The 16,541-nt window shown below is 39.2% G+C and overlaps 1 protein-coding gene across 2 annotated transcripts in view; it reads right to left on the bottom strand.

Annotated features, from left to right (window-relative positions):
- Nucleotides 1-16,541, bottom strand: part of ARHGEF10 (Rho guanine nucleotide exchange factor 10) — a 108,560-nt gene that overhangs the window by 59,506 nt on the left and 32,513 nt on the right. The window contains exons 7-14 of one of the 2 annotated variants that reach the window (XM_084202516.1): nt 15,535-15,591; nt 12,792-12,955; nt 9,571-9,687; nt 8,320-8,434; nt 5,773-5,885; nt 2,014-2,091; nt 1,612-1,791; nt 248-364 (exon numbers count right to left, since the gene is read on the bottom strand). In XM_084202516.1, coding sequence (XP_084058642.1) covers nt 248-364; nt 1,612-1,791; nt 2,014-2,091; nt 5,773-5,885; nt 8,320-8,434; nt 9,571-9,687; nt 12,792-12,955; nt 15,535-15,591 — 941 coding nt within the window. The remainder of the gene's footprint in view (nt 1-247; nt 365-1,611; nt 1,792-2,013; nt 2,092-5,772; nt 5,886-8,319; nt 8,435-9,570; nt 9,688-12,791; nt 12,956-15,534; nt 15,592-16,541) is intronic. The other variant, XM_084202517.1, reaches the window with a different exon arrangement.

Below are 16,541 nucleotides of genomic sequence, written 5' to 3'. Positions count from 1 at the left end.
CAAACACAAATAAACTGATTTGAATAACAAAAAAACTACTGAGCACTTCAAAATACATCCCAGATCTAACAGCATGTTACTATGTTAAAAATACAGTACTGGAAGGGCATCCTCTGGGGTCTGTTTGTGCCAAATCCATAAAACCAGTGAGACAATATATGGTATCAGCAGTCAAATCTCCTCCCAAATTATAACTCGTGCTTTCTTATTTATCACATATGCACAACTATTTTTAGAATGAACTAACCTTTAAGAAGTCTAAAAAGGCAGGTTTGGTGGCACAAGATTTCTTGAGAATCCCAACTGCTGTACTGAAGTTGTTTACATATTCACTGTATGCATCCAATACCATAGATTTAGAAAACTGAAAAGAAAAAAGGGTAAATCTTAACTAAAAGTACAAAAGACCTCTGCCAGCACAGCTGTGTAGACCTCTGGCTGTTAGGGACTCACTCAGAACTAAAGGCTTTGCTTGGCCTAGTGGTGGATATACAGAAATACTGGTAATACCCAAAATAATCTTTCTGCAGAAGACAGGCTGGAAACAGAAAGATGCAACAGCTGTGAATGACATTTAATGTATTTACAGAAATTGTTTCCTCTTGGCTAGAACACTGGGGCAGAAGGGCTCTGGGCAATCAAAGGGCATCTACTGAGATTCAAATTGACAGCTGAGATCCCCTGATCATCTCACTTCCTGTCTTCAAGATTAAGTGAATCAGCAAAGTCCCAGGGCCTTCACACACTGATTTCAGCTATTAAGGACTTACTAAAAAAGCAGACAGATTGTGTGGCCTGCAAACAGTCATGGGAATGGTTGCCTTCTTGGGAACTTCATCCCTCTCTTTTGCAGAGCTTGTCTCATTAAGGCTACCTAACTTGCTTCAGTCACAACAAAGCAGGTTTGCTTTACACAACACATCTTCAGTAACTATTTAATTTTGGGTGAACTGTGATCAGATCCCAGCTCTCTTACAGCAGGCATGAAAAGGTGGTGATTTCCAGCACCTGGGTGGCAATAAAACAAAGCATTCAAGCCAGAAGGCAGGCAGCCTCTTCAAGCCACACTTTCATGGTGACCATCTTTCTATTAACCAAGGCCATTTCTTGTTTTCTCTAATTTAAAGCAGTAGCTAATTCTGTCCTTTACTGAATGGACTTCCACTAATGATGGGACAAGGTTTTACAAGTACTCTTTATCAGTGCCCCATCTCAGTTCAGGAATTTAGGACATTAGCTACTGTGGTTTCTTTCTACTTGCACACTACTAGGTATGACTACCCATTTTTTACAAGATGCTGAGCCTCAGTCTCACCTTAATTTTGGTGGGTTTGCGAATCTCTAATTTCTCATAAAAATAAACTGTTTACTTAGATGTCTGAAAGATTAATCAAAGCCTGAAAACTTTTCTCACAATGCTTTCACATCTGCCAACCGAGCTGAAGACATGTGTTGGTGTCAGTTTCTTTATCAGGATAGTACATGAATACTCTGACAGTTGCCACAGGCATTGGAGAACATGGGAATAAAGCAGCTAAGTTAGAAAGATATGGAGATAGCAAAACAAGACTAAAATAAAACCAGATTATCTGTTCTGACACATTTGCTTACTGAAGCAACAAAGACATCACCGATCATTTCAACAGAGTCCCACTCAGATACACGACTCGCCAGCGCAATCTGAAACATTGAATGGCACTGAAGAATTTCCTTAATTCGATAAAAGACCATTTTAAGTTTTCTTTCACTCAGTAATTTTGGTTCCATATCTGAAAGGGGCTTCTCGTATTGCTGTGAAAAAAAAAAAGTTTGATTTAAACAAACAAAAAATAGACTTCTATAAGCAGAAAAACAAACTTATGCAACAGTACACACAGAAAAAAAATCACTGAACATTTGGCATGAAGCATCTGTAGCAAAATCTGTGTTAGTCATAGGAAAGATTCTTTAATGATATTTAATGATTCTTTTTCAAATATTCAAAATTTTAAAATGCAAAAGATATTAAGGTACCTCCAGGATTCTTTTGAGAGCATCCACGTAATTCTTCTCACTATCAACTACAGAGCCCAAAATATACCTTCTCACAACCTGTTGAAACAACAAAGTTTTGTCCAAAGCTTGAATCAGGTAACACATTCATTATAGCTGGAAATGATGATGATAAAATTATCACATTAATAAAACAAAAGCAATACAAAGCAATTTCAACACTGGAACTGCAATAAAATAATACTGTACCTCTTCAAAAAAAATTTAATTTACTATTACTCTGAAAGTACTTACTGTAAAGAACACAACAATTCTTGTATCGATATCTGTACTTTTTTCTGACTGTTTTAAGTCCAAGCTTAACTTTTGAAACTTGTGTTTTGACTTTGGCATTTAACAATGCTCTCGGAGCAATTTTTAGGGCTGTCCTGTGCAGGGCCAGGAGCTGAGCTTCAATGATCCTGGTGATCTTCCAAATCAGGATATTATATAACCCTATGCACCCTATATGTATATTTGTAGGTATTAATGGAAACAATCATAGGTATAAGATAATGTTGACTACTTCTGTGATTTCCTACAACAAAATAGGAAACAATTTTTCAAAAATAAGTCCTAAATTTTATTTTTAATAGGTTTTATAAATTTTTAAGGAGCAACATGAAGGGCAAACAAGCAAATACTAATTGTCTTTTAAAGTTAAGGCCATATAAACTGTACCACATAATCTGAGAAAGTATCCAAGTCAGCATTCTCTATTGGGCATTACCATGCATAAGGGAAGACCCCCATGTTATCTATATTTATATGCACTGACAGAGTTGTAAGACCTTCAGGAAAAGCTACCATATTTCATGCTAAGCTACAGGCTATTTATTACACCTCCTTCTCCACCTTCTGCTTCAGCTGAAATGTACTTTTTATGGACATGGGGGTGGCAGGACAGGAAGGACTGGAGAACCAGTCTGGTTTGGAACTGAAGCTTCTAGCTATCAATTAGATTTCTTGTTGGTAACGAGGACTTGTTTTCACCCAAATCCATTTCCTAATCCAGCTCACCCTAGAGTTTCAAATGGGGACTTTGAGGGAGAAGACAGCACAGGAGTAGGATCAAATCACTCTCCATAAATACAAGAGAAGGAAAACCTGCCCATTTTTCTATTTTAAGCTAGACTAAATGACCATGAAACTCAAATTTCAGACTTGCTTCTTACTGCTCCAGAACCCAGAGCCTCCTGCCTCCTCTACTATCACTGCCTTTAAATTTTCCACACTTGTATTTTGCATTATTAAATACAGGTTATGTGAGAGTTTTCTTTCAGGTACAGGCATTTCAAAGGAGGACTTCAAAATTCTCTGAGGCTTTGCTTAAGATATATACAGTAAAATTAGTTGTGTCTAATCTGTGTTTAGAAAGGATTTAGCAGTGTCTTATTTGGTATAGCGGATCAGTGGCTCTGGTGAAGAATACTAATCCTACTTTTAGTCACAGTTCATTCTTCTGAAAAGAACAAACATCTGTAGAAATAAAAATTTCAGGCTCTATAACACACAAAAAGAATACTTAGTAGTGGCTTCAGGTTATTGCAATAGATATGAGCCCTAGCCTCAGTACTTGCAGGCACCAGGATTTAAACAGAAGCCATCATGCCACCTGCTGTTTGAAGCCAGCATGTCCACAGAGCAGCTCTGCTGTGACAGGGCAGCTGGGCTGGAAGGGGGCCCCGGCCTGGGGCACACAGGGCTGTGACCCCTTCCCACAGCCAGGCTATGCTGGCTCCCCTGAACTGCTCCAGTGTTTCTGTGCACCCAGCCCACCAGAGCCCTGCTGACCAGCAGCCAAGCCCCCCCACACAGCTGCTGCACCCCTCCAGTTTGGCATCACCTCCAGATGTGCACTGCAGCTGGCATCCAGCTTACTCACATAGGCTTTACCTGCTCCTGAGGGACAGCACTAACGCTGACCACACACTGCCCTTTGTACCACGGACTCCCTGAGCGGGGCATCCTCACCTGTTTCCCACCCACCTTTTAGTACACCCATACTGAGGGAATCTCACCTAAAGGAGAACAGGAACACTTCAGGAGACAGCTGAAAGCCCTGTTAAGGCAGAGGTAAGTGACACACTTTTCTCCCCTCTGCCTATAAAGTCACCACAATCGCCTCTCCCCTCATTCACCTCAAAGAGGCTCAAGCTGGTTATGCACAAATGGACTCTGGTCCATTTGTCTATGCTGATTTTTCCCCACTCGTCCTCCTGTCTTACTGAATGCAGACATAGCTCCCAAGAGCATGTGCCCCATCACTTTTGTTGGGACTGAGGTGAGGCCAGACAGTTCTCCTTCTTGTGGGTAAGTGTGACACTTTTTCCCATTCTTCTGATCACTGTCATGTTAGATGACTGAGAAAGGCCTGACCCACAGCATCCTGACATCCATCCCATCTGGTCCCACAGACACCTGTATGTCCAAAAGGCCTCAGCGCCCCCAGCTGCAGATTTGGCTTCACCCCAGCAGACCTGCCTCTGGGCTCATGGGCTGAGACCCAAGGACAAGCCTCACCTGTAAAACCCAAGGCACAGTTTGACTGACACTAGGTCCCTGCCCCACCAAGCAGTGTATTGTGTTCTTCTCAGCCTCCTTGTGTTTCCAGTGTACATATCAGAAGCTCTTCACAGTTGTCTCTCACACCTCACTAGCTCCAGCTGAGCTTTGGCTGTCATTCCTGCCCACTTGGAGAGCTCCTGCTGGGCAGATGAGCAATATTTGTCATGACTTACACAACTATTACCAGTTTGCCCCAAACTATAAGCACCCCGTGGTTTTTTTTTGCAAAAAAGAGTAAACTTATTTGTACAAAACTACCCTAGTGAAACTCAAATTCCTATTTGGAAAGAAGGAAAGACCATTCAGACTGATGCTGAAATCTCACATGATAATAAAATCTTACAGTAATGGAACACAGTTTGATAGTTGCTTTGTTACAGCATTAGCACTGTGTTAAACACAAGAGAAAAGTAAACCGCACCCAAGTAAAAGGTAAAACAAAACAAAAATTAATCCCAAAAATATATGGCCCTCTCCTCAATTGCCCCTTAGATTGGTTTTTCACTCATTTTCTTAAGGTACTGACCAACTAACTCATGACTTGACACCACAAGAAGCTAAAAACTCTCATGCAGTTATTAGTTGTCATAACAATACAGTAACATGAACCAAGGGATTTATTTTCAGCCAAAATTTCTTAACTGATGCTGATTTCAGTATCTTTTGAAGTGATTTCCACAGTGACTATACAGTTTGAGGTGGAAAACAGCAAAATTAGTTCTTCCGTAGACTTTACTTTACTGTGGATGATTTTTTTTAACCAAGAAAAACCTTTGGATTCAAAGAGCACACAGGATATTGTCTATATTTGAAATGAAAATCCCAGAGCACCTGGAACAATGTTTTCTGGTTCAATAAAAATGCTTTAACGCTCTCCTTTTTTCACTCAAAACCATTGTATTTAATTTAAGCATTTAGGTAGTGAAATAATATAGTTCTTATAGTTAATTTTATAATGCAAACCTTTTTGCATCTCTGGGTGAATTGAGGACTGATGCAACTATATCCACACATACAAATTTTCAAAAAACTACTTATTCAGTTCTGAATTTGATGTCTACTTAAGTGAAATGCCAATATGTTTGAAGATCAAAGGCACCTAAGAGCCACTGGTGCAGAGCAGAAGGGGAGAAAAAAAAGATCATACTTCCCAAAGTTCCCAAAGCTTACTACCTGCTGCTGTGATAATCCTTCAGGCATAGGAGTCATAATTGCTTCTGTATGCACACAGTCCACATCAATAAATAAATTTTGCTCTTCTTCTTCCAGACAAGATGATCTGTGATCTACGAATAAATAACCAAATGTCAGCTTCTACATGTGGATTGAAAGAAAAGCAAAACAAAACCAAAAAAGCAGACTCTATCATCCCAGCACAGAAACAATAAATTTTCACTTACCAAACAAAAGAAATTTCCCAATACTTCAGTATCATCTGGAAAATCACAGAAATGCTACCACCAATAGGTGGTACAGAGCACCTTTCAAAGGCATCCTAATATCCCACAGCTGCAGACAGCCTAAGCATCTTTTAGTTGACCACTTCTCCCTCCTCTCAGCCAGGAGAATGGGGCTGTCCAGAGGGCAAGACATGAAAACTTTGGCTAAAGCACTACAGCCCCAGGGACAGCAGTTTTAAAATAAATGATTCCTGGGAAGAAGCTGAAAACACCCATTTTATGATCCAACTAAAAAAATTCCATATATCTTTCTATAGCTGAACTAAAATAGTGCAAATAACCAAAATATTTGCTATCATCAGAAAGGAATGAGGGATTCTGCATTGCTCTGTGAGTAAAAATTTTACTGAAAAAGTACCACCAAAGTGCACTGATAGGTGGCAGTACACAGCCAGCCAAACAAGCAGACCCGAGGAAAGGAGACTTAAAGAAAGAACAGTATGAGAAACTGTCTTAGAACAAAAAGAGAAATAAGGGAAGCAGATCTGACGTCCGGGAGAAACTTGTGAGTTTAGTTACCAAATTTTTCACTAGCTCCCTGCTGATTTGGAAAGTGGTTATGAGATTCAGCCATGCACAGACACACTGGGTCTGCAACCTAATCTCTAGAAATGTAAGAAGGAATGCCAGGTCCATTGTAACACTGCCCTGCAGATCATTTTCATCTGTTCAACTGCAAGAAGTTGATATACTTTTTGATCACCTCATTTCATGTACCTTTCTATATTCAAGCAGTGAATTAAGCAAATTGAGAAGCAGAGGTCATGACAGAGATGCAAGATGTGTCCTGGCCCATACAGCAACTTTATGCCACCTCTCTCAATAAAAATCTTTTGCTCCAGCCTTGTGGTTTTAGCTTCCTAAAGTTGTAGTGTTAAAAGCTCTGAAGTTACTACCATGTAGTAAAAAGGCAGACACTTGAGCAGAAAGATACACTATCTCTCAGACTTATCCTGCAAAGAAACTAGTTTAATTTACCACCTGTCTCTTGAAAAAATTACCTGAGGACAGCTGCTGCCTTGGCTCATGACAAAGGACTGTCACTTGCTCTCAGCTACAGAAAGAACACAAATACTTCTGTGGCTTCTTGATTTTACATCATCTTCTGTTTTGCCAACCCAAAATTCAGCTTTCATCAAAAATCATCATACTGATTAAGGAGTACAGTCTTTTCCCCTGCTATCACTCTTAAGCACAGAAAGCATTACCCCTTACCAGTGATGAGCTTTTTAAAATAGTTAACTGCTTCTCCACTGAAAGCCATCTCTTAACAGCACACTCTCCTGACATTCAAGAGTTATTTGATGGAGAGACCTGGACAGACTTGGTAACTGTGCTGATTTTGACAGGGGTAGAATTAATTTTCTTCACAGTGGCTAGTATGGAGCTCCATTTTGGGTTTGGACACAGGGTTGATAATAGAGAGATGTTTTTTTTATTGCTGAACAGGATTTACACCTGTTCAGCAATAAAAAAGGGCCAAGGCCTTTTCTGCTTTTCATACTGCCCTGCTGGTGAGGGTGCATGACAGGCTGGGAGGAGATGCAGCCAGGACAGGTCACCCAAATTGACTAAAAGGATATTCCAGCCCATATGACATCCTGCTCTATATATAAAATGGGAGGAAAGATGAGTAAGGGAGGGGACGTTCGGAGTGATGGTGTTTGTGTTCCAAGTAACCACTGTGTGTAATGGGGCCCTTCTCTCCTGGAGATGGATAAGCACCTGCCTGCCCTTGGGAAGAAGTGAACTAGTCCCTTGACTTTCTTTGCTTGTGTATGGCTTTTATGTTCACTATTACACTGTCTTTATCTCAACCCACAAGTTCTCACTCTTACCCTTCTAATTCTCTCCCCAGTCCTGGTGGTAGGGCAATGAGCAAGTGGCTGTATGGGATTTGGCTGCTGGCTGGGATTACACTGCAACAGTAATTTAACATCACTTCATACTCCTATCTACCAGTACCTAGATCACACTGCTTGGTGGGACTTTTTGTTATTCTTCTTAAGTTGATCCTTCTCTGTGGTCCTCAGGTTTCTCAGGCCACTCAGATTCTTGCCCCAAACACAAAAAACTGCTCAAGATGCAGTGACCATACTGTCATCTGAACTGAATATTATACCATACATTTTTGATATATATCTGATCTCTTGCATCTAGCTCTCAGCTCCCACTACAAAAATTTGCTAGGCCATTCATCTTCTTTCGCAGAAATTACTAGAGAATGTAACAAAGAGAAACACTGTAAATAGCATAATACCTTGAGAAATGAAAGATTTTGTCCTAATGAAGGACCGACCCTTCTTCACAGCTGCTTTTGTCTTTTCAAGTCCATCTTTGGTACCTTCTCTAGCAGCTCTCATAAGTTTTTGCATCTGCAAGATAAAAAATATAGTCTACATGTTCAGTGAATAATAGGAAAGCATCTGAGCCTGCACACTTTTAGGCTATCAATATTGTCGAAAGTCAAAAGAATATATAGTAAGTAGAGAGAACCATGAAAGCTCAGAGCCAAGCTCCTGTATTTCAAAATAAAATAAAAATTGGAGACAAGGACTTACTTCATGGCAAAACTATATGCAAGTCTAAAAGAGCAGAAATGCTTAAGAACCCTTCTGCATTAAAACAAACTTTAAATAGTCTCAAATGTTATCTTATGGAACAAATACCTACTACTCACAGGTCATTAACAGCCAGAGGTCTTGTCCATCTTTCAGTGTCCAAATAACTCTTCCAAAGTATTTCTGACCTAAAGATAATCCCCTGGACTCAGTTATATATTAACTATATTCTTAAAAAAACACTGTTATGAAGGAAAAAGTTACAACTAATAACTTCATTCATTGAAGAAATGCATTGATTTAAGAAGAATTCCATAATCTTACATAACCACTACTATGGTTAAATGAAATTTCATTTTTGCTTTGCTGGAAAATGTTTATTAAAATACCCTGCTTTGTACTTCTTTCCCAAAATGTCACTACAACAAAAAAATCCCCATTACTGTCAGAACACAAACAAAGCTGCCTTGCTGCAATCAGGCAATTTCTGGGTTTGAGACTGAAGCTTTGTGCAAAAACCCAGTCTTTTCATACTGGTTCCATTCAGAATGGAGAGCAGGGAGATTCCCAATTTGATCCTGTGCGGCTGCAGAGCTAGGGCTAGGCTAGCCACGGAGCCAAGCTCTCAGAGAGACACTAGGGTTGTACACCTGGCTCACACTCTAGGATAAGGGCACCAGTCATCAGGGAAAGACAATGCCCTATCTCATTTTCTGAGACTGTTAACATTAAAAGTAAGCATGAGAAAAGGTCCTTGACCAAGTATTTTTAACAGTATAGCAATATTGCAGTCTTTAACCTAAGGCTGCACAATAAAAATTCAGAATATTCAGAATTCATTTCGTACAAATTACTGTCTACTTTTTCAAGCTTTTAATAAAAGACAACATTGTCTGTGTTGGAAAAGCAATTATTTAAATGTAGGTAGTTATAAAAATCAACTACACTACCTTCAGCTCATGTTTTTGCTTTAGTTGCTGAATCTCTACTGCTCCCACAGTGTTTGACATCAAATCTTTCATCTTTTTTTCATAATGCTCCTTTAAACGCGTTAGGTCATGAGAAAGCTACAGTGTATAAAAAGACACAATCTTTTCAAAAAGCCATAGTGAAAACTTCATGCTGAAGCACTCACATAAATCATGCACATTGCCCCATCTATCTACTGACACAAAGACAGCTAAGGGAAAACTATCACTGAGGGAAAACTATCACTGAGAGAAGCTCCAGTCCAAGGATGGGACCATCGCTCCTGGGCACTGCTGAACTCCACCAGGTGCTTTTCTGTAAAGATGGGAGCAAAGCCACTTAGACTAAGGCAACTAAATTCTTATACATATTAATTGTATTGTGCCTATCTCTTAAAAACCACATGGAAACAATACATCAGCTTTAACCATAAGCATTATTCAATGGAGCTCAAAACCTTGTCTCTATTTCAGACTATCCTTCAAAACAGTGAATCAAGAAAACTCAGAGACTGAGGAACCTGTAGAGATTGCTGGCACCTGAGAATATAGAAATTGACAGGGTAGTGAGTCAGGTAAGGAGACACTAACAGGATTCATGTTCTTGTGGTTTCCACATGCATCATAGTCTCATTGTATGAACTTGGGTGTAACCATCTCATACATGAATATATTCATTTGCAAGGTAAGGAAACTATCACCGAGAAAGGAATGCTCTGGAATACTAATTACCATTTGTTAAACATTTTGACAAAAGTAGATAAAAGAGGTTAAAATGCAACCAGGAAAGGAAAAAAAAAAAAAAAAAGAGGAAAATATTTGGTGTGCCCTATAATAGAAGTCCAGTGGAAAACCCCTCAGCTTGATATCAACAGAGCTATTTGGCAAGAGATCAAAGCCTCAGGAAAGAGAAGGCCTACTGAGCTGAAAACAAAGCGACAGGCCCAGCACGTAGTTCCACTAGGCTGGGTCAGGATGCAATTACCTCCAACATCATGATTCTGGCATTACAGCAGTATAATAAACAATAGTATCTGCTTCACAGACAACAAATATTTAACAGCACAAACACCTTCCCTTCTTGAAATAAAATAGTAAATAAATAGAATAATAAGAATTATAATGAAAAGGTGACTTTGAGGGAAGTCATACCAGCACTTTAAATTAAAAATCCCCCTTCCAACATTGCCATACTTTTCAACTAACACTAAAATGATAAGTAGGACAAGTCCCTCACAGGCTCTGAAAGGCCACAGAAGGTGATGTGCTGGGAATATACTGCAACATCCATCACAGGGCCTGAGGAGAAGCGAGAGTTAGTGCAAGGAATGGATACAGAGAAAATGAACATAAAGAGTAGTGTCTGCCCTTGCTGCAATGCCAATCCAGGGAGGGCTGGGGTTGGTTTTTTGGGGTTTTTTTTGTTGTTTCCTTGGTTGTTTGTTGCAAGGTTTTTTTTGGCAATCCTAAAGCTTCCTTCCTCACTCTCTGCCAAACCCTTCCCTAATTTCCCAATTTCTCCATCTCCCAGCAACCCATCCAGGTGCAGGAGCCTATCTGACTTTTCCACCCACCAGCTTAAGTGTTCCTCACCTCCTCACACCCATTCTCACAAGGCAATCCCCAAAACGTTTTGTTACAGGCCTGAAAAACCATCTGCATGGCAGTACTCAAGGGCACACCCCTCTTGTCTCATCACTCCTCAGCCTCTTGCTCAGACACTCTGTGCCTGATCCTGGTGCAATCACATTCAACCACTGCCAACAGTTTTCCATGACAGATCAAAGTATACTTTTAAGAGTTCCAAAAAAATGGCTTTAAACCTTGCTTTGTTCACATATGTAAATAGATTCTTATGACTATGGCCAAAGCTGAAGCTAGGGAAAACAGCAGAAGATTCAAAAATAAATAATAATAATAAGTCAGCAGCCATGTTAAGGTTTACACACTCACATGCAAAGTAATTTCCAAGTGTCTTCCAAGGTATTTAAAACAAAAAAAAAAATCAAACTCCATTTTTTCAGTCTTGTTAGAAAAAACTCGCAAACCAACAGCTGCAACAGGTTAAGATCGTTCTAGTCAGAACAAAACCAAGACAAAAACAGAGGATGAGCACTCAGCTTACAAAGTGCAGATTTGGGTGGGCTCAAGTCTTGCAGTTAATTGCTCACTCCCTGATTTCCAAAGGACGTGCAGCAAGGATGGAGGTGAGGGGAGAGCAGATTACATGTACTGGAGGGAAACACAGACAGCAAGGCTTTTATTCTCATCAAGTTAAGAAACCTGCAAAATGAAAATAAGGGTCCCATGAAATAACACCCTGGCTGCAACCCCTGCACATTCCAGCCATGGGGTGCTGAGGCAGCTCACAACACACAGTTGCCAAGTGGCTCTTGGGGGTCTGTCCCCAGTCAGCACACACTGGGGAGCCTCTCATAAAGAGGGTACTCAAAGGCAGAAGAAGAGGAGCCAAGGCAAAGAGAAGTCAAGAGCCCAGGGCCTCTCTCCCTGTGCAATGGGAGAGGTGCAGTGAGGACAGGCACCTGTGTCACCTGTGCCTTCCTGCTTCCTGCAGAACAGATGGAGCCAAAGGCACGAGACCTGAGAAGTTCACAGATGGATCATTTTAATCATGCCGCCTCTCTTCTCTCCTAACAGGTAGAATTCTTTTTGATTACAAAAATATTTTACTTTCATAAGTTTCTTAAGTTCAGTCACTTTCAAACAAGAAAACTGCTGCAGATCAAAGACAGAAAGCTAGGGAACACTGGTGAAGAGTTCTGTGACTTTTGAGCACCGAAAGATCCCAAACCATCAATTCTTGTCAGACTGGTCCCTATTTATTTTTCATGCTATTTTCCACACTTATTTACCACTTACACTAATCCAGCAACTGCAAAAGAAGAGAAGGTAAGGAACTGCCCATAAGCAAAAACAATCTCATTTTTAATTTCCTTTTTATCCAATTTGAGTTTTCTCCTTTTTTAAGAAGCTTCTGTTCAATATTTTCATCTCTTCTTTTCCCTGTTATATTTTGTAATGTACTGTCACTTCCACACTGATTCATATCTCCTTTAAAAAGACCCTGTTGGCATTCAAAAGTGAATTAAGGAAAAAAGAAATACAGGTGAGAAAGGGAAGTGTTAGAAACCAGGACAACCTCACTGAGCGGCTGTGACTGAGCAGGACTGCAGGATACATACATGTCTCTTGTGGTTGCCTCGCAAAAAGGAGCTGGGAATTCCATTTTTACACTCAGAATCACTCTGTTCTTCATAGCTTTCAAACTCACTTGAACTCCACCCATATTCCAGTGAGCTGTTTCCACCATCATCACCATTTTCAACATCATCATAAATCATTTCCTCTGCAAGAATTAAAACAAAAGAAAAAAAAAGCTATGCTGAAATGTATGTTTGTTCAAACACCAGAAAACTTACTCGGGATACGCTACTAAAAATTGTACAGACTTTTGTATGCGCATTAAAAATTCTGAATTAAATCCAATATTCAAATAGCCAAAGTGGATTATCTTTGTTGAAACAGAGCACTTAAAAAGGAGAGTGTTATGGGTACACACCATGATCCTTTTAGAAACATGTGCTACTCAAATGACACTGTTGTGTCCAAATCCCACAAAATTATTTAGAACTTCAAAGGAAGTTTAAACTCTAACTGTGAATGCACATCTGCACTGAGAAGCATCATCCTTACATATTTAAGCTTGCCATTTGTCCCTAGGGACGTGGTAAAAAATGCTGAAACATGACAAGAATCAAATGAAAATGTCACTGCTTCCAGCAGAACAGGTCAGACCAATGCAGCAAGAAACGTGTTACACAATGGTGTTTTATGACTCATCACCACCAGTCACTGGAAGTCTCCCATACCTGGCAGCTACCTTGCTCATGATTTACTCTACAAACTTGAAGTATTAACCTTTTCAAGACATAACCTTTTCAAATCTATATTGCAAAGGCTGGCCAAAGTACCTCCTGTTAAAAACACAGGTCTTTCCATTGGCACAGATGTCAAGAACATAAAAGTTACTCAAAATAAAATGGAAAATTTAGAGCCCGTTGCTTATCAGGAAACAGGAATGCACTCTACCTGCAGCATCGTATATCAGTACAAGTGGAAAAGTGTGGACACTTGTCATGGTACAACACTTCTATCAGGAATCACTATTGTCAGAGGTTATGATGCAGCATTAACAACTGTCTCCTATTAAATTCAGGAAACAGCAGCTGTGCTTTTATTTTAAGATTGACATTTCATTTAAACAGAGAAAAAATATGTACTCAAAAGAAAAGCTGATATGTTTTACATATCCATCAAAACTCTAGACTTAAAATTAACATTGGAATCATCTGTGTTAATTATAAACAATTTAATTAGTCTAATTTGGAAGATTTGGAATTTTAATTTTTTTTAAATCCCCATGCATATCAAGAGTGTCTTTAAAATATTGTTACTAAAGAAGACATCTTAGTGGTAATCTAGCACGATGAGTAATTTAAAAGAACTACCATACTAAGTCAAAATAAATCAAGACTTATGCAAGTCTAACTCCTGTGCTGTGAGCTTTGGAGCAGGATTCACCCCATGACTGGCTGAATTTATCTTGTCCATGTGGTAATGTAGATTGCCTCACTGAAACTTTTTCTGGAATAGTTGCATCTCCCTGACAAAATATACAAATAATAAACATCAAGATCATGAATATAAGAAGATGAAACTTCCCTTACTACCTATTTCCTCAGAATCTTTCACTGCCTTAGGAGACAACAAGAAAATCAAAATTTTATTTGATGTCTTATGGGTTAAGCTAAAGATTCTGACCAATATGCTCAGCAGAGCTTTGCCTCATATCCCACCTAGCTCAGCCTGGTGTACATGTTTCCTGACTGATCAGCAACAGCACAAAGATGTCCCTACTCAGAGCAGCACTGAGGGAACTTCCAGTAATATAAGCATTTAAGTCATTAATATAACATGGTACTTTCCAATAATAAATGAAAAAAAAATTAGTAATAATTTGTAAAACACCTTGTCTGAACACTACTAAGGACAAGAAATTAAACTGTTACAGCTTTAAAGATTAATGTGGGTTTCACACAAGAAAGCTAAAGTGTTTTGTGATTCATTAACAATTTCAGCATCAAATACCTACACCCTCTGAGAGCCATGATGAGTAAGATGCTGAGCTCCCAACAAGTCAATTCACTCAAACACAAAATCAGTCAGTAGCAACTGATCTTTAGGCAGACTTCACTATACCCAATAACTGCAAAACAAACCTGAGCAAGAACTTAATAAAATATGCTTCTTGAGCCCTAACTCCATCATTTCCAGTTAAGGTAAAATCTTGATTCCAGCAACTATTTTGAGATCTATTCTGCCCCCTCCAAACAGGGTCACAACCATCAGGAGCAGACCACTTCAAAGCTGAAATAAAATATTTGTGCAGAGTCACAATCAGGATGGTGAACAGCCACCCTGGACCATCTCTTCCATCTATCAAGCATTTATATATTGAAGGGGACTTTCAAGGAAAGAGCTTCTCTCTATAACCATGACAATGATACATTATCATACATCACTTAAGTGTTTAAAAGACCTTTTTCCTAACTACCTTGCCTTGTTCAGGGCACTACTGCTACAACACCCAACACTGTAATTCTCTAATATGCAGAATACTCAAGCATTTGGAACAGTATCTATAAAACAAAGTATAATTCAGCTTCTGAGAAGAGCAGTATAGGAGACCTACTGAGACAGTCTTTTAAGCAGTAGTAGAACTCTGAACTTTGTAAGACCTATCAATCATTGACACAACAGTAAATCCATTTACATACATTTTAGACACTTAACGAATGTATCTCTTTAGTATATGTGCACATAATTCCATTTTACATTGCTTTCAACATTACAAAGACCTCAAACCTGGTTCAGAGTCTGAATCTTCTCTTGGCACATCATCATAAATTACCTCATCTGGGTCTAAAACAAGACAGAAAAAAAAAATAAAAAATGAGAAACTTCTTAAAATTTGAATGAGACCAAATGTTTAAGAGGTACTTGGACAAAGCCCTTAACATGCCTTTAGCCCTTGGTCAACCCTGAAATGGTCAGGCAGTTGAAATGCTGTAGCTCCTCTCCAACTGAAATATACTATTATATTTTAAAGAATTTTGGTTATATTGGCATTTATGAATACAATGGAGATTTGACTCACTCTCAGCTAGCATTTTGCTTGCACACTAATCATTCAAATATTGCAAAAATGGACAAAGCAGGATATGGTATTTGTGAAATTTCCATTTTATCTGCATTGCTTATGACAACCTATGGTAGCCTGAAAACAAAAATCCACTTCAAAAATCAGTATTTCTCCCTCTTTCTTACAGAAGTGTGGTAGGTCCTTTGCCTGTTGAAGGCGGCTCATTGCCTTACTGAATGGCTGTAGAAAAGCTGAAATTGACTTTTTAAAAAGAACCAAAACTAAATAATGTAATGATTATCATAGTACATTAAGAGGCAGAAAGCAATACAAATTCCTCAGTCACTTCACAAAATCTGTAAGATGAACTCCAACCCAGTGGGAACAGCTGAGAACAGGCAGGATAATCTGTCCTCAAACCACAGTCTGTTCTGGTTTAAAATGCAGGTATCAGCCAAGAATCAACAGCACACACCAGGACAGTGACAATTCCTTCCCTTCCTCCTCCTCCAAGTACTTATTTGCCACTACTGCACAAGAAGAGCAATTTCAAATACAGTCACAGATCAGACTCTGAACTGGAGCTTATTTCCACTGCACATGCATGGATGGAGCTAAATTACTTCCATAACACATGATTCCACAGACTACAAAAGGTGGAAAAATGAATGTTAACTGTATTCTAAAATACAATTTTATTACACCGTTGAATGTTCTACAGCTGAATGTT

This window comes from Fringilla coelebs, assembly GCF_963513975.1.
Source record: "Fringilla coelebs genome assembly, chromosome: 3".
In the NCBI taxonomy this organism is placed as follows: domain Eukaryota; kingdom Metazoa; phylum Chordata; class Aves; order Passeriformes; family Fringillidae; genus Fringilla; species Fringilla coelebs.
The sequence above is the reverse complement of the archived record's forward strand: the minus strand, read 5'-3'. Positions and strand labels throughout refer to the sequence as shown.